We start from the raw sequence: 18,717 nt of genomic DNA on the forward strand, positions 1-18,717 counted from the left end.
CAATAAAATGTTAACATTGTTGTGTTATCTAAAATTTTAGCTTCATCTAAACCTTCTACCTGTATGTTAGACCCAATCCCAAGCAAGTTGCTTAAGGAGATATTCCCTTTGATCAGTGGCACTATTTTAGACATGATTAATCTATCCTTAGTAAATGGATATGTACCACAGGCTTTTAAAGTAGCTGTTATTAAACCTTTACTTAAGAAACCATCTCTTGATCAAGACGAGTTAGTAAATTACAGACCTATATGTAATGTTCTTTTCTTATCTAAAATTCTTGAGAAAGTAGTTGCTAATCAACTTTGTGAACATTTAAAAAGTAATGACCTACTTGAGGAGTTTCAGTCAGGCTTTAGAGCTCATCATAGCACTGAAACAGCTCTGGTGAAGGTTACCAATGATATTCTCACGGCCTCAGATAATGGACTTGTGTCTGTACTTGTCCTGTTAGATCTCAGTGCTGCATTTGACACAGTAGTTCACAATATTCTCCTACAAAGACTTGAGCATACTGCAAGGATTAAAGGGAAAGCATTAGGCTGGTTTAAATCTTATCTATCGGACAGATTCCAGTTTGTTCATGTTAATAATAAATCTTCCTCAAACTCTAGGGTCACCTGTGGAGTACCACAGAGTTCAGTCCTTGGACCAATTCTCTTTGCTATATATATGCTTCCGATTGGCAAAATGATCAGACAGCATGGGATTAATTTCCACTGTTATGCTGATGACACTCAGTTATATTTATCCATAAATCCTGATGAATCCAATCAGTTACTTCGACTGAAGTCATGTCTTGATGACATCAAAAGCAGGATGACTTTAAATTTCCTGCATTTAAATTCTTACAAGACAGAAGTTGCACTCCATTTGGACATTTTTGACCAAGACATGTCATTTAAATCCCATATTAAACAGGTTTCTAGAGTTTACTTTTATTCCGGAATATTGCCAAGATTAGAAACATTCTGTCCAGGGGTGATGCTGAAAAACTAGTCAATGCATTTGTTACTCCAAGGCTGGACTATTGTAATTCTTTACTATTAGGAAGTCCACAAAATGCAGTTCAAAGTCTTCAGCTCATCCAAAATGTAGCAGCAACAGTTCTGATGAAAATCAACAGGAGGGATCATATTTCTCCAATTTTAGCTTCCCTTCATTGGCTTCCTGTTAAATCAAGAATACAATTTAAAATTCTTCTTCTAATGTATAAAGCCCTTAATAATCAAGGTCCATCATATATCAAGCTCCTGATTACCCTGTATGTTCCTAACAGAGCACTTCGTTCTCAGACTGCAGGTCTTCTGGTGGTTCCTAGAGTCTCTAAAAGTAGAATGGGAGGCAGATCCTTTAGCTATCAGGCTCCTCTCCTGTGGAACCAACTCCCAGTTTTGGTCCGTGAGGCAGATACCCTGTCTACTTTTAAGACTAATGTTAAAACTTTCCTTTTTGACAGAGCTTATAGTTACAGTGGCACATGTTACCCTGAGCTACCTCTATAGTTATGCTGCTATAGGCTTAGGCTACTGGAGGACATCATGGCCTATATTTTTCTCACTCTACTGAGTTCTACTGTTCTCGAATTTGCATTGCTTGTCGTCATTTCAGCTTTTAACTGTTTGTTCTCTCTTTTTTTCTTCATAGTAGGTACACCTGGTCTGGCGTTCTGTTAACTGTGACATCATCCAGGGAAGACAGATCACTTGCTATTATCATCTAATGTAGAACAGATTGCTAGATCAATGTGTCCTTCTGTGCTATTTTGTCTCTCTTGTTGTGTCTCTGCTCTGTCTTCTCTAACCCCCAGTCGGTAGAGGCAGATGACCGACTTTGATGCAATCAACTGGGTTCCCTTATTTAGGAAATTTTTGACCAATCTGTATAATCTGACCAAATCTGTATAATATGATTGAATTTAACTTTGTAAAGTGCCTTGAGATGACATGTTTCATGAATTAGGGCTATATAAATATAATAAAATTTAATTGAATTGAATTGAATTATAGTACTGTCCACATATCTTGGTCAATATTTTGATTAGTACATATTTGTTGAAATCCGTGTTTTGTGTCTAAAATCGTTAGTGTGGTGCCCTCCTAGGGTTAAATGGTGGTCATGCATTGAATTTCAAATCAATATTGCATATTGTTTAAAAGTTTTTATGAAGTAATTTGGAGAAAGTGACCTCTGATGCTACGCTCCCCTCCTTTTGCCCACCCACATTGATGGACTTTTTAAAATTTGTCCTGGGGCAAGAATATACTTTGACATAGGGGTGAGTTACACTTTAAAAGCTGACATTACTCAGAAACACATTCAAGAGGATGGGATACAAGTTATACTTTCTAAAACATTCACACATGGAAATATTTATTATCTTACACAGTTTTAATAACCCAATAAGCACTGTAACGTGATATTTTAAGTGTTTTGATATATTTTATTTGAAATGACTAGTAAAAATAAATAGCAATTTGCAAACACAATACGTCAAACTTTTTCCATAACAAAAACTTTTATGATATGCAGTTTTGCACAACAAACAACCAAAAAAGGACTAAAAAGTTTGTGTGATATTTCTCTGTTAAAAATATATTGTCAAATGTAATGGTTTACAAAAAAATCTTAATTAAAATATGCACATTGCCAGAAAGCATAAACTAAAACTCAACAGCGAACTGATTGGATATTGCTCTTTTAGCTCCTCGGATAACATTAGTGCTACCACCGAGTCAACACAACTACGGTTTGTTTTAAACATAATGCTTGTTTTTGTTTCTTCTGCCATCGTTCAATAGTGCTATGAGCAATAGTACATATTTAATAGGGAAGATTAATGTTGATTTAATGGTATTTTGTATAACTTTAGGTTAACCCATCAAGTGACCAATCAGTACCCTAGCTTCCAGGAGGAATAAATGCATTAATAAAATCAATTGTCCTAAAGGTACTGATTTTAATGAGCAAATCTTTCCTTAAAATCTTACTTTTTCAAATAATGGTTTGTTTAACTCAGGACATACATTGTGAATGGGACCAAGCCACAGTGCCAGCATGTTTCAAGTCTGCCTCCAACATCCCGGTGCCAAAGAAACCTCAAGTCACCTGTTTTAATGACTACCAGCCTGTTGCACTGACTCCCATCATGATGAAGTGCTTTGAAAGGCTGGTAAAACAACACATCATCTCCAGAATCCCCCCAACATTTGACCCGTTACAGTTTGCCTACTGGCGGAACCGCTCCCCTGAGGACGCCATCTCCTCCGCTCTTCACCTGAGCCTGACACACCTGGAGGAGAAGAACACCCACGTGCGGATGCTGTTCCTGGACTTCAGTTCAGCGTTCACACAATTGTGGTGGGCCTGATCAGAGACGACAACAACCGGGACTATAGAGAGGAGGTGGAGCAGCTGGTGAGCTGGTGCAGAGACAACAGCCTGATCCTGAACGTGGAGAAGATGATAGAGATCATTGTCGACTTCAGGAAGAACCGGCCTCGCCGCCTTTTTGCACCATTATCTTTGCACATAAACAATGGTTGAACATTCATCTGCACACTGTTCTTGTGCACTGTTTTTCTCCTGCACTGTTACATCTGATCACTGCTGCACTTTATATTGTATAGTGATATTACCTTATTCCACCTGCAATCCCATTACACTGTCGTAAGCTGTATGCAACGAAATTTCATTCTGTATGCACTCTGTACATACAAAATGACACTAAAGTTATCTAAGTCTAAGTCTAAACCCACTTCGGCATTTACTGACAAAAATGCTAAAAACAAGTTAATCAAGTTTGCAGATAGATAAATCGGTCCCTTGAATGTTTCCAGCTATGTCAATATTTGCAGATTTGATTTCATTTCTGCTTTAATCTAAAATGGCAGCATCAAGTTAACAACCTTGATAAAAAAACAGAAGGACAAAAATGTCAAGCTGTCAGCTAAACAATAATCAATCAAGTGTGGAACACAAGATTATAGCACCGTTTACAAGCACCGTTTACGTTTTATTTCTAAAAGTTTACAAAAGGTAAACTTTTGTAGGATTTTTGAAATAGCATCATACCTAACTATCAATTATGTGGTATATTACAAAGCTGGTCCTTACTGTTGCATACCTAAAATAGTGGAGTTTTGTAAAACATCCATTGCTTTCATAGTTTTGCTAGTAAATCTGCTGATGCTTATGCCTGCTCTGCATCAGTAAAATTCTTGTACTTCTTTCTGTGTTTTACTCTCACAATAGCATATCTAATTGTAATCCTTAAACACCAATTTATGTTCTTCACACCCTACACACAGCTTCGAGGATAATTTCAGCAGAGAAATATTAAGAAATTCAAACTTAAACTTTCCCCAAAGGAGAGGTTTAAGTATCTTAGGGTCTTGTTCACGAATAAGGGAAAGATAGAGCAGGAGATCAATAGGCAGATTTGTGCTGCGTATGCCGTGAAGCAGGCACTGCACTGGTCTGTTTTGGTGAAGAGAGAACTGATTCAAAAAGCGAAGCTCTCAATTTACCAGTCAGTCTATGTTCCCAATCTCATCTATGGTCATGAGATGTGGGTTGTGAAGAACGAGATCGCAAATACAAGTGGTAGAAATGAGTTTTCTCTGTTGGGTGTCTGGGCTCTCCCTTAGAGATAGAGTGAAAAGCCTGGTCATCTGATGGGGACTCAGAATGGAGCCGCTGCTTCTCCACGCTGAGAGCACCCAGTTGAAGTGGCTTTGGCATTTGGTAAGGATGCTTCTTAGACGTCTTCCTAGTGAGGTATTCCGGGTATGTCCCACCGGGAGGAGACCCAGAGGAAGACCCAGGTCACGCTGGAGGGACTATGTTTCTTGGCTGGCCTGGGAACAACTTGGGGTTCCCCCAAAGAAGCTGGCACATAGTGGCTTTGAAGAGGGAAGTCTGGGCCTCCCTACTAAGGCTGCTACCCCTGCGACCTTCCCCTGGATAAGTGGAAGAAAATGGATGAATGGATGGATGATTTGTTAATTTCTTGAAAGCAGTTAAGTATATCTGCTGAGGCACATAAACACACACATGATGTTGGGAAAGCAATGGAGGCTTCAGAATCAAAAGCATTTTGTGCTCGTATACCAAAATAATAAGATTTACAGTGCAGTTTGTGACCCGTAAAATGCTTAGGTCTGATTTAAAGATTCTTTACGTATGTACTTTCAACCCTCATATGGCACTTTTTCCCTCAAATGGAATTTTTAATTTGAGTTTTCCAATGTAATAGGAAAAAAAATATAAAATCTGGAGGAATGTTATCAAAGTAATATGCTGAAAAAAAGTTATTTGAAATTAATCTTCTATCCTACCAAAAATGTCTCTGTGTATTTAGTCATATTTATTACGGCATTTCTGTTTTCTTCGCCCCACCCAGTAGGTTGAAGCATTATGTTTTTTTCATCACATCTCAGGTGAATATATAATGTATAAATATTTGTGTGAGAGTTTTAAATGTGGTTCTTTCACTCAGCACAATGTCTGCAGGGAGGTGGCCACAGGTTCGATGGGAACTTCTGTATTTGTTTTTGGTGGCGACTTTCTCCCATGCTGAGGAACAAGCCTGCATACATAGAGGGGATATTGAGGACGCCCAATTAATTAAGAATGGGGACATTATGTTGGGAGGAGTCTTCTCGTTCCACAGTAGCTGGAGGAACAGTGAAGACACTTTTAAACAAAAGCCTCAGCAACTACAATGCACCAGGTGAATTAAAATATTATATTGTTATAATAGCTGATGTTAAATCTACTTAATGTTTTTATAAGTTGTTGCTTTTATATCAACTTACTGTTTATGATGTCATATTTATTTATTTTTTTTTACTTTAAGTTTGAATTTCAGGGACTTCCAGTTTGCTCAAGCCATGCTTTTTGCCATTGAGGAAATTAATAACAGCACAGATCTACTGCCTGAAGTTACTCTGGGCTATAAAATGTATGATGCCTGTGGTTTCATTGCCAGAAGTGTAAAAGTTGCATTGGCCTTACTTAATAGTAACAGAATTGAAGCTTCAACTTCAAAGGTGTGTACAAGACCTGCACAAGTGCAAGTTATAATGGGAGAAACCTCTTCCTCTCCTAGTGCAGCCATTGCTACTGCTATTGGACCCTTTCATATACCAATGGTGGGTAAAAATGGTATTGAAGTGACTTTGTTGAGCATTCTTTACAATTTTTTTTTTTAAAAAGCTGTATTTTTTCTCTCCATTAGATCAGCCATTTTTCTACTTGTGCTTGTCTCAGTGATAAAACCAAGTACCCCTCATTTCTTAGAACAATTCCCAGTGACTTTTACCAAAGCAGAGCTTTGGCACACTTAGTAAAATACTTTGGATGGACTTGGATTGGAGCTGTCAGATCAAATGATGACTATGGAAATAATGGCATGTCGACGTTCACTGAAACCGCACAGCAGTTGGGCATATGTATTGAATATTCCGTACCATTTTTTAGAACAGATCCATTGGATAAAATACAAAAGATAATTGAGATTATTAAGACATCTACCTCAAAGGTTGTTGTAGCTTTCCTTTCTCACATGGACTTAGATGTGTTGTTACATGAGTTTTCTACAAACAATTTAACTGGCTACCAGTGGGTTGGAACTGAAGGCTGGATGTTTGATTCTCAAATTGCAGCAATGGATAAGAATCGAATTCTGGATGGGGCTATAGGTCTTTCCATTCCCAAAGCACATGTCAGTGGACTTAGACAGTTCATGTTTAACATTAAGCCGCTCAATTCATCAAATAGTGTTTTATTTACACAGCTTTGGGAGGCATTGTTTAACTGTAGGTTTAGGCATTCAAACTCAGGAGAGATTCAGAAAGAATGTACTGGAGAGGAAGATATAAATGGAGTGGAAAACAGCTTCACGGACATGTCACTCATGCCCATATTTTACAATGTCTATAAAGGAGTTTATGCAGTAGCCCATGCTCTACATAAAATGTTCAGCTGTAATAAAACATGTAACAACAACATACAGCTTGATCCACTCACAGTAAGTTCAATATAAAAACTTATATGATACCTAAAGAAATTTATTTTGAATGTTTCTTAATCACGGCTTGGCCTGTGCAATACTTGTTTAATATTTGTTTTTTTATGTTAGATTTTGCAGCACATACAAAGGACTCATTTCAAGACAAAGGAAGGGGATGAGGTTTACTTTAACGAAAATGGAGATCCACCGGCAAAATATGATATCATAAACTGGCAACGGGGAGAAAATGACATGTTGAACTTTGCGTCTGTTGGTCTTTATGACGCATCCTTACCAGCCGATAAACAACTGAATGTGAAAATGAGTTCAATAATTTGGGCAAAAAACTCACTGCAGGTAAATTTCTAATTTATCATTTTAATTATTTACCTGGTATAGTATCGCATTCTTGTAAAATGCCAAAATCAATGTTATTTGTTTTAATTGTACCGTGATTTTATGCAGGTACCTGTTTCGGTTTGCAGCGAGAAGTGTCCCCCGGGAACACGAAAAGTTCTCCAGAAGGGAAGGCCTATTTGCTGTTTTGACTGTATAAGATGTGCAGAGGGAGAGATAAGCAACACCTTGGGTCAGTATTTATAACTCTGTATATGTCGGTATGAGTTCTGTTTACCACATCGTTTAATGTGGAAAAAAGAAATCCCAAAGTTATAAGAGCATGACCAAGTAACACAGTAAGTTTAACATCCCTTTTGCAATTATTTTTCAGATTCTGTCACCTGTGTGAGATGCCCCCTTGAATCCTGGTCAAATGAAGATCGAAATGCCTGTGTAAAGAAGAAGGCTGAATTTCTTTCATATAAAGAAATAATGGGAGCATTGCTCACAGCAGCTTCTTTATTTGGTACATGTATGACTGTTGTTGTAGCAGTCATTTTTGTTAAATACAGGAAAACTCCTCTTGTGAGGGCAAACAACTCTGAGCTAAGCTTCCTGCTGCTCTTCTCCTTAAAGCTGTGTTTCCTCTGCTCTCTGACTTTCATCGGCCAACCCTCTGAGTGGTCCTGCATGCTGCGGCACACAGCATTTGGCATCACCTTTGTCCTCTGCATCTCCTGTGTCTTAGGGAAAACCATAGTGGTTTTAATGGCATTTAAAGCTACACTTCCAGGACGAAATGTGATGAAATGGTTTGGACCTACACAGCAGAGAGTCAGTGTTCTGGGTTTTACTCTTGTGCAAGTCATCATATGTATCCTCTGGTTAACAATCGCTCCTCCTTTTCCTTCCAAGAATTTTAAAGAATTCAAAGACAAAATCATCTTGGAGTGTTCACTTGGGTCTTCTGTTGGCTTCTGGGCTGTCCTTGGGTACATAGGACTTCTGGCCATTTTGTGTTTTATTTGTGCTTTTTTGGCTCGTAAACTGCCTGACAATTTTAATGAAGCCAAATTTATCACTTTCAGCATGCTAATATTCTGTGCTGTATGGATAACTTTTATTCCAGCGTATGTCAGTTCTCCGGGGAAGTTCAGTGTTGCTGTAGAAATATTTGCTATACTTGCCTCTAGTTTTGGACTATTGGTTTGTATTTTTATTCCAAAATGTTACATTATGGTGATGCAACCAGAAAAAAATACAAAAAAGAACATAATGGGAAAGGTTGCCCCAAAATAATTGTTGTACCAGATAACAATATCTTGGCCAAGGCAGTGTGGTTCAGTTTATAGGACAGTCAATTAAATTGCTCAGAAAAAAAAAACACTTTTCAAAAGCAGGAAATAACACAAACTTTCATATTATTAGGACTTTATCTCACAAAGAAACGCAAGTAATGCATAATTACTCTCATTGAGATTGATACACGGTTTTTAAATTGCTATACAAATAAAAAATCTTAAAAGTGGGGCATACATTTTTTTTATTTAGTTCCTTTTACTCTAATACTCCTAAATAAAATCTTGACCCGATCCAATGAACTCAATTATTATTATTTTTGGAAGTCAGTTAATCAGTAAATGGAGTCATTTAATCACAGTGTGAATACAGACTTTTTGTGAAAGTTTCAGAAGTGTTTTATAAACACTGGTGGGCATATCCCGAGATGAAGTTGGGAGAACTTTAAAGCAGATTGTAAAACAACATTCCAAGTTTTAAACATCCCACAGAGTAGTGTATAAAAACTAACTTTAAACAGTCCAGACAAGGAGAGCAATATTCAGAGAGGTAGTCAAGAGACCCATAGTAACTCTGGAAGGGCTGCATAGAACCACAGCTCAGGGGGAGAATATGCCTGCTAATGAGCCATATTCTCCACAACTCCCTTTTTGAGAAAGTTTAACATGCTCATGGTAAATTTCTCATTTTTGTTTAATTTAATATCATTCAATTTTATTTATATAACGCCAATTCACAACACATGACATTTCAAGGCATTTTACAAAGTCAAATTCAATCAAATCAGACAGATTGGTGAAAAAGATTCCTATCTAAGGAAACCCAGCAGTTGCATCAAGTCTTGACAAGCAGCATTCATTCCTCCGGAAAGAGCGTAGAGCCACAGTGGACAGTCGTCTCCATTGTCGATGGCTTTTTAGTAATCCATCTTACTGAGCATGCATGAAGCGACAGTGGAGAGGAAAACTCCCCTTTAACAGGGAGGAAAACCTCCAGCAGAACAAAAAGTTAAAAGTTGATATAACAAACAATGCAAAATTGGAAAACAGTAGGAGAACTTAACAGTGAGAAAAATTAGATCTTGATGTCCTACAGCAGCCTAAACCTATAGCGGCATAACTACAGAGATAGCTCAGGGTAACCTAAGACACTCTAACTATAAGCTTTGTCAAAAAGGAAAGTTTTAAGTCTTAAAAGTAGACAAGATCTGCATTCCATTCTACTTTCAGAGACTCTAGGAACCACCAGCAGACCTGCAGTCTGAGAGTAAAGTGTTCTGTTAGGAACATACGGGGTAATCAGAGCTCTAATCTATGATGGAGCTTGATTATTAAGGGCTTTATGCGTGAGAAGGAAATTGTAAATGCTATTCTTGATTTAACAGAAAGTCAATGAAGGGAAGCTAAAATAGGAGAAACATGATCCTTCTTGTTGATTTTCGTCAGAACTCTTGCAGCAGCATTTTGGATCAGCTATAGGTTTCAAACTGCATTGTGTGATCTTCCTGATAGCAAATAATTACAGTAGTCTAGCCTGGAAGTAACATATTCATTCACTAGTTTTTCAGCATCACTGCTGGAAAAGAGCAACTGAACATTAAATTTCATTATGACTGACATACGTTTGTATTTGTATGTATATATTTGTAAAAGGGACACTGTATATCAATGAACACAATGTAAAAATGCAAGATTAAAACCACAGCTACTTTTCCAGTGCATTGGTAGGCCAAGCTAGCCTAACAATACAATATAGTATGTGGCAAAAAAAACAACAGCGTTGCTGAATACTGAGATCTAAAGCTAAAAGCATCATAACTTCAAGCTAAAAAATATTATGATTTTCCATAGTTGTTAAAATGAAATATGCTAAAATGTATCACATAATCTAAAATCTATCAAACATTTTGTAAAATTTCCCAATAAAGAGTGTGAACCCTCCTGGTCTATATCAATGACATCAGGAAGTGGAGGACACTTGACTTTAAATTTCAGTGAAAAGAAAGCTGAAGTAATGTTATATTGACCCAATTGTGGCTGGACCCCTTGTTCACTGACATTATCTGATCGATGGCTCCCTATATAAAACAATCATTACAAACCTAGGTGTTTGAAATAACCTGACTCTCGCCAGATGGATGTAGTTCCGCCGAGCTCCACACGGCTCCACACATCCATCTGGAATCGCTGCCATTGGGAGGAATTTCAATACCACATAAAATGGACAAGCTAATCAGGATCGCTGGGCGGGATTTTCATAGAGATGACGTATCAGAGAAGCAACTGTTTGGATTCAGACAACAATGGCGGCTTGCAGCGAGGAAGCAAGGGTGACCAGATGTCCCCGAGTGGCAGTTTTGGATGCCCTGTCCCTGGCAAAAGCTGTCTTGGGAATGTCCCCAATTTCAGTGAATCATGATGGAGTAAAAAAGTTTAATGCAACAAGAGGTATTTACCCAGTCCTGCCGCTGTCCCGACGTAGTAGAATTGCTGAGCCGAACACGCCTTTCCCACCCTCGCCAATGCAGATTGGGTAAAACAAACCAACACCCGACAGAGACTCTGCGCCTGACCGCCCGCTAACCAGAGACTTCCTCAGTTTTCATTAGAGAAATCTGGTCATCCGGTAACAGTGATGCTGCTATTTCATCTGTGTTGTCCAATCTACCAGATATTAATTAATTAAAAGAACACCAGAGAACGGCTTTGAAGGCTTTTGTTAGTGGAAACAATGGTCTCTGTTACAATGTTGATTTTGAGTGTGAGTGGGTGAAATAACACACCAGTAAAGATGTTTATCCAACTGGTTTATCCAATCATATGCAAGGATTTTTGATAAGGCTCCTCCATCTGAAGTACATCTCCAATGGGGTGATTCCAGATGGATGTGTGGAGCTCTGCAGAATAAAATCCATCTTGCAAGAGTCGGGTTAGAAAGATGTTAGAAATTAATTTCATGCAAAAATCACTTCTGTTCGATTCACTCTTTTTTGGCTTTCAATTACTTTTAAAAGTTATTTCAAAACTCTTTTATACGTTTTTAAGTATTTTAATGGTCATCTCCCTTTTTATCTGTCATAACTTATGCCGATATCCATCTTTTCTAACACAGTAAGATTAATAGATCAGATGTCCTTAGAAGTTCCAAAAACAAGACGAGAGTAGGGAGAAACAGTGCTTTTGCTGCTGATTGTCCTAAACCTTGGAACACTTCATTACTCCAGGTCACACAGGCTCTCTGAGTGGCTCTTTTTAAATGTTGTTGAAAATCCGCTTGTATTGTTTGGCCTTTAATTAAGAGACATCAACTATTCTTTTTATACCTCCTTATGTTTGGATTGTGCTTTTTTATGTATGTTTTATCAGTTGTATGTTACTCTTTTCCACCTTTCCACCTTCAATGAACATTTACCCTTAAGGGTACATTTCTCAAAACTTAATTTACACATGAGACCATCTACTGGTCGAGTGCATAATCACAGTCAGCAATATAATCTGTAATGCTTGCATGCATTTCTATCCTTTAGAGCTCTTGGAAATTTAACATTAATATGTAATAACCATTCATTCTCTAATGATCATCACATGTCTTTAATAATATATTTTTAACATGTTTTGTGTGTACATTTTCTAAGAAAGGTAGAATCTCATATGGCACATTTTTCTGTCACTTTATTGAAATGGCATGGGTCTTAAACTGACACAGTAAAAGTTCTAGTGGAACTTGAAAGAGGGCACCGGATGTGCTTGTGCAATTTAAACAATTTAATTCAGAAGCAGTTTTTAATTGTAATTGAACAGCCTTTGAAAACAGATATTTACATGGCACTGAAGATGCTGGCGTGCATAAAAATGCAAGTGCAAGTTTGTGTAAATTGAGATACAGTAGACTGCACTTTACTTTGGATTCAAGGTTTCTTTGAAAATGCAGACTTTATCTTGGCTTGTGAGAATAAGATGTTATTTGCATTTGCTGCTTTATGGATTCTAACCGTGATTCATCCTTCCTAGGAGCTGACATAAAAATGGGTTAAGACTGTGTATTTTGGGATTTTTCTTTTTTTTTTTTTTACCAATGTCTTTTGTTCTCTGGTGCAGTTTGGCCTATTTTGTTCCTCCCAAGGCTGGGCCCAACATAAATAAAGTACTATCTTATGCTATGCTGTGCTATGCTAGGCAGTATCGTGTTGTGTTGTATTTTGTGCTATGATAATATGGAAATCAGTTTCATAATAGTTGGAATGTTCTTTGTCTAATCTTTGTGGGACAACTTTGCTCATTGGGTAGCGTAGTAGTCTTGCAAGGAAGGTTGTAGGTTTGATTCCCCCTATCATATGTTGTTTTGCACCTGGGCTAGGCACTCAAGCCCAAGTTGTCTACTGGTCAGTGTATAAATGTGTGCACATTAGTGAGTGTGACTGGGTCAATGTGGCTATAGTGAAAAGCATTTTGAGTGGTCAGTGTGATTAGAAAAGTACTACATAAATTCAGTCTATTTACCATTTTTAAAATCTTCTTTCAATAATTGTGTATAGATAAATTATCATTCTTATCTTTGTTAGATGTCTTTGTGTTTCTTCGCTCAATAATCATTAGTGAGGAATGCCTTGGGCAATACAATTAATGACATGTTGCCCACTGAAATTGAATCAGTATATGAATGTGTGTGTGTTTATGAATGTGGTTAAGTGAACTAAACGTGTAGTATGAAAGTACTTGTTGGTATGAGTAGAACAGTGCTTTAATTTCACTTCATTATCATTACCAGTGTACAATGACTGGTGCCTTTGTGGCCTCCTGTAGTGTTTCCTCCATGAATACTTAAATGCAGCTCAAATGGCAGCTTGCCCATCTAGAAATGCTTATTCACCAATCTTCAGAGCCCAGCCTTTGGGTCACATTGCAGGGTGCTACCATTAGACCCTTCTGATTACCATAATGGGTCTTCATTAGACTCACAGGTGTGGATTGTGTCGATGTAGATCGTCTGATTTCCTGTATATACCCAGTTTAAAGAAGTATGAAGAAAATCAAAGGAAGCATTTAAACAGTGTGGAATATGTCTATTTTGTATTTCATTCCAGGGTAAAGAGCTCTCTTTGCTAGGTCTACTGTCAATAAAAGTAATTTATCAATACCTGATTAATCTGGCAAATTTTGTGAAAGGGAACCTTTTAAACTTTTTTAATTAAGCCTACTTATAAAAAAAAAGACTAAGTACACGGTGCACACTAACACTTCTCTGTCACATTATTATTGCTTGGCCATTACATAACATTCAACATTACTTTGATAATGTCAGAGGCGTTGATAGTTCAACCTGGGAATTTCATGTTCATCTAATTTAGCATACTTAAAACCTTTACACTGCATACTTTATTGCCTCTCTCTGCCATTTTTCAAGATACTATTTCTATATATAAGTTACAATGCATCGGTGAAGTTTGCAGGTACTGTCATTATAAAATTTACACTAAAATAGACAGCGTAAAACAAAACCTTTCCTCAAATATGTTGTACATTTAGTCATGTTTATTAGAGCAATCCCCTTTCCTCACCCCACCCTCCAGGTAGAATCCAAATTGTTTTTCCAACAAACCTCATGCAAACTCATAATGTATAAATATTCGGGTGAGGGTTTAGAGGTTGTTTCTTTCTCTCAGGATGGCAAGTGCACAGACGTGGACACAGCAAGGATGGACACTTTTTTATTGGTTGTTAGTGGTATGTTATTCTCATGCAGAGGAACCGGTCTGCACACAAATAGTGGATCTTGAGGATGCCCAGCTCATTCAGAATGGGGACATAATGTTAGGAGGAATCTTCTCTTTCCACAGCAGCTGGAAAAACAACAAAGACAACTATGACAAAAAACCTCTGCAACTGCAGTGCACCAGGTGAATTGCAAAGCTAATTCAGTAAAGATAATTAATCCTTTTAACAGAGTTTTTTTTCCCAATATTTAAAAATGTTGTTTTTAATTACTTTTAAAGAATAATTTGGTTATAATTTCATAATTAGAGATTGTTTGTCTTAAGTTTAAACCTCAGAGACTTCCAGTTTGCTCAAGCCATGCTTTTTGCCATTGAGGAAATTAATAACAGCACAGATCTACTGCCAGGAATCACTCTGGGCTATAAAATGTATGATACTTGTGGCTCCATTGCCAGAAGTGTAAGCGTTGCCCTGGCCTTACTTAATGGTAATGAAAATGAGGCTTCACATTTGAAGGCATGTACAAGACCTGCACAAGTACAGGTTATAATGGGAGAAACCTCTTCCTCTCCTACAGCAGCCATTGCGACTGCCATTGGACCCTTACATATCCCAATTGTGAGTAAAAAACTGTACATTTCTGTGTTACAAAAAAATGTTTTTATCAGAATTATTTAAAAAATATTGTCTTTTTTCTTTATTAGATCAGCCACTTTGCCACATGTGCTTGTCTCAGTGATAAAACTAAGTACCCCTCATTTCTCAGAACCATACCCAGTGACTATTATCAGAGCAGAGCCCTGGCCCAACTGGTCAAATATTTTGGTTGGACTTGGATTGGTGCTGTTAGAACCAATGATGACTATGGAAATAATGGCATGTCAACATTCATAGCAATCGCACAGCAGCTGGGTATATGTGTGGAGTATTCCATATCATTCTTTAGAACAGATCCATCGGAAAAGATACGAAATATCATTGAGATTATTAAGACATCTACCTCAAAGGTTATTGTTACTTTTCTTTCCAATATGGATTGGGATGTGTTGTTACATGAATTTTCTATAAACAACCTAACTGGCTACCAGTGGGTAGGAACTGAAGGCTGGATTTCTGATTCTCAAATCGCAGCAATGGACAAGAATCATATCCTGGATGGAGCTATAGGTCTTTCCATCCCCAAAGCACATGTCGGTGGGCTCAGAGAGTTCATGTTGAACGTTAAACCACTGAATTCATCAAATAGTGTTTTATTTAGAGAGTTCTGGGAGGCCTTGTTTAGCTGTAAGTTCAATCTTTCAAACTCAGGAGAGATTCATAAAGAATGTACCGGAGACGAAGATCTAACGGGAGTGGAAAACAGCTTCACTGACATGTCACTCATGCCCATATTTAACAATGTCTATAAAGGAGTTTATGCAGTAGCCCATGCTCTACATAAAATTCTCAACTGTAATAAAACATGTGGCATGTATGTCCAGCTAGATCCATTAAAGGTAAGTTTACTATGTACATTCACTCTGTTTAGTATATTATGATACCTAAAGATAATTTATAAACAGCATTTCTTCATTGTACCTTAGCTAGTACTGTGATGCGATTCTTGTTCTTAGATTTTACAGCACCTACAAAGGATTCACTTCAAAACAAAGGAAGGAGACCATGTTTACTTTAATGCAAATGGAGATCCACCTGCTAAATATGAAATTATCAACTGGCAGCCAAGAGAAAAAGGCATAGTTGAATTTGTCAGTGTTGGAATATATGATGCATCATTACCTGAAGAAAAACAACTGGATGTGCGAAATATGTCTGTAATTTGGGCGAAAAACTCACTGCAGGTAACAAAGAGTTTTAACTACATTCACTACAGTCAGTACTTCAACACTTACGCATCATAAGTAAGTAAGGTTTGTGTTTGTGTGTGTGTGTGTCTTTTGCAGGTCCCTGTGTCACTTTGCAATGAGAAGTGTCCTCATGGAACACGTAAAGTTCTCCAGAAAGGAAAACCCATTTGCTGTTATCACTGTGTACGATGCCCAGAAGGAGAAATGAGCAACAATACAGGTTCAGTATCACTCAAGCAAGTTGAAATTTGGATCCCAAAATAAATTGCCCTAACTTGTATAGCATCATATAACCTTTTTAAGGTTTGATGAAGTCCTGTACTGTGATTTGGCAAATATAGATAATTCATAATTTGTAACACAACATATTATTTTGATCTGTTATTCTTTGAGTCTCAGTAAAGTTTCCTGTACATAGTTTCAAATGAGGTAATTAAGGAAATTTAAAAAAAAAAAATCTGAGAAGTCCTCACAGCTGTAAGCATGTTCTGGGGATTTTGGATGTGCATGGCTGCATCATTTGTGTCTAAATATATATATATATATATATATATATATATATATATATATATATATATATATATATATATATATATATATATATATATATGACTTGACACATATAGCTACAAGCTTCAATAAACTTGCATCTTGTTCATGCTGACAATGTTTTAGACTTGAGCACTTTGCTGAAGTGATGTTTGCATGTTTACTCTCTGCTTACTCATGACTTGTGACTCATGTACTCGTAAATATGTCTCTCCCAGGTTATCTGGGTTATCTCGGATGAGTATAGAATAGGTCACAGGACATGTCTTTCACACTCAGTGTCATTGTAAATGGTTAAATATAATGTGCACAGCATACAATCTAGTTTAGCAAGCTATGCACAATAACAACAAGGTGTTATTTTGAAAATTAATGAGGCAAAACCTAACCTAATGTGTTGGGGGATGCAATTTACAAAATCACAATCAGTGGATGAAGTGTTAAGTTTTGTCAAGCTTGGATATCCCCAATGAATAATAAGATTCAATATTATGTTGCAGATTCTATCACCTGTTTCAAATGCTTCCCAGAGTTCTGGTCAAATGAGGGAAGAGACACTTGTATAAAGAAAGAAGAACTGTTCCTTTCCTATGAGGAAATTATGGGAACACTATTAACAACAACTTCTTTATTTGGAACATGCATAACTGCTGTTATAGCTACCATTTTCTTTAGACATCGGAAAAGTCCTCTTGTCAGGGCAAATAACTCTGAGCTGAGCTTCCTGTTGCTCCTCTCCTTGGCTCTGTGTTTCCTCTGCTCTCTGACTTTCATCGGCCAGCCCTCTCAGTGGTCCTGCATGCTGCGTCACACAGCATTTGGAATCGCCTTTGTGCTCTGCATCTCTTGTGTTCTGGGCAAAACCATAGTGGTTTTAATGGCATTTAAAGCTACCATGCCAGGGAGAAATGTCAAAAAATGGTTTGGACCTACACAACAGAGAGTCAGTGTTTTGGGTTTTACTTTTATACAAATTGTTATATGTATCCTCTGGTTAACAATATCTCCTCCTTTTCCAATCAAGAACTTTAAGGAATTCAAAGATAAAATTGTTTTGGAATGTGATTTAGGCTCCACTATTGGTTTCTGGTCAGTACTTGGATATATAGGACTTCTTGCCATGTTGTGTTTTATTTTTGCTTTTCTGGCTCGAAAATTACCTGATAATTTTAATGAAGCTAAATTGATCACCTTTAGCATGCTGATATTCTGTTCAGTGTGGATAACTTTTATTCCAGCGTATGTCAGTTCCCCTGGAAAGTTCAGTGTTGCTGTAGAAATATTTGCTATTCTAGCTTCCAGTTTTGGATTGCTTATTTGTATTTTCATTCCAAAATGCTATATCATCTTACTGAAACCAGAGAAAAACACAAAGAAAAATATAATGGGGAAGGGGTTACAAAAATCATTTTGAACAATTAAATCAATCTGGAATTGTTTTCTCTGAATTTGTAATGCTTAATGTATTTTTTATTTTTTCACACTAGGGCAGGAAAAGTACATTTAAATCATGGTGTGATGGAGATACATTATCAAAGCAAAAATAAATATAAATCAATAATAATAATAATAATAATAATAATAATAATAATAATACAGTAAGTCAGTATTTGTGTAATGGCAAATTAAATTTGAAATGTTTTCATCAAATTTGAAGTAAAGACCATGTGTTAAACAGTTGAGTTTATTTGGTTCAAACTGAAGGGCATATTCGAAACAGGAATATAATTTATAAATTGCCCTTAACATATTGCTGAATAAATAACTCTTAAGAATTAAGCAGTATTTAAAATACAAAATAAATTGATTCAATATGATGCCTACCTGTTGTGACACTGTTTGAACATTAGGAGGCCCTTGTTAAGAAGTAATTGGCACATATTTAGTTCCTGTTGGCCCTGCGACAGACTGGCGACCTGTCCAGGGTGTACCCCGCCTCTCCCACCTGAACGCT

The 18,717-nt window shown here is 37.1% G+C and overlaps 2 protein-coding genes across 2 annotated transcripts; both read left to right on the plus strand.

Annotated features, from left to right (window-relative positions):
* Nucleotides 1–5,894: 5,894 nt before the first annotated feature.
* LOC105932556 (extracellular calcium-sensing receptor-like) lies at nucleotides 5,895–8,659 on the plus strand. The gene is made up of 4 exons (XM_036128872.1): nucleotides 5,895–6,155; nucleotides 7,145–7,372; nucleotides 7,481–7,604; nucleotides 7,746–8,659. The coding sequence occupies exons 1-4, from the start codon at nucleotides 5,895–5,897 to the stop codon at nucleotides 8,651–8,653; spliced, it is 1,521 nt and encodes a 506-aa protein (XP_035984765.1). The 3' UTR covers nucleotides 8,654–8,659.
* Nucleotides 8,660–14,445: 5,786 nt separating this feature from the next.
* Nucleotides 14,446–18,177, plus strand: LOC105932555 (extracellular calcium-sensing receptor-like). The gene is made up of 6 exons (XM_036128892.1): nucleotides 14,446–14,549; nucleotides 14,703–14,985; nucleotides 15,072–15,863; nucleotides 15,981–16,208; nucleotides 16,311–16,434; nucleotides 17,264–18,177. Exons 1-6 carry the CDS (start codon nucleotides 14,461–14,463, stop codon nucleotides 18,175–18,177), a joined length of 2,430 nt encoding a protein of 809 aa, XP_035984785.1. The 5' UTR covers nucleotides 14,446–14,460.
* Nucleotides 18,178–18,717: the final 540 nt, after the last annotated feature.

The sequence above is a fragment of the Fundulus heteroclitus genome, unplaced genomic scaffold, assembly GCF_011125445.2.
Source record: "Fundulus heteroclitus isolate FHET01 unplaced genomic scaffold, MU-UCD_Fhet_4.1 scaffold_124, whole genome shotgun sequence".
In the NCBI taxonomy this organism is placed as follows: Eukaryota; Metazoa; Chordata; class Actinopteri; order Cyprinodontiformes; family Fundulidae; genus Fundulus; species Fundulus heteroclitus.

Bases quoted from the DNA above. Each gene is read 5' to 3' on its own strand.
- LOC105932556 (XM_036128872.1), top strand. From the start codon at position 5,895: ATGCTTTTTGCCATTGAGGAAATTAATAACAGCACAGATCTACTGCCT. The intron at 7,373-7,480 runs GTAAATTTCTAA...GATTTTATGCAG, and splicing joins GGGCAAAAAACTCACTGCAG to GTACCTGTTTCGGTTTGCAG. The intron at 7,605-7,745 runs GTCAGTATTTAT...ATTATTTTTCAG, and splicing joins AGAGATAAGCAACACCTTGG to ATTCTGTCACCTGTGTGAGA.
- LOC105932555 (XM_036128892.1), top strand. From the start codon at position 14,461: ATGTTAGGAGGAATCTTCTCTTTCCACAGCAGCTGGAAAAACAACAAA. The intron at 15,864-15,980 runs GTAAGTTTACTA...TCTTGTTCTTAG, and splicing joins TCCAGCTAGATCCATTAAAG to ATTTTACAGCACCTACAAAG. The intron at 16,435-17,263 runs GTTCAGTATCAC...ATTATGTTGCAG, and splicing joins AGAAATGAGCAACAATACAG to ATTCTATCACCTGTTTCAAA.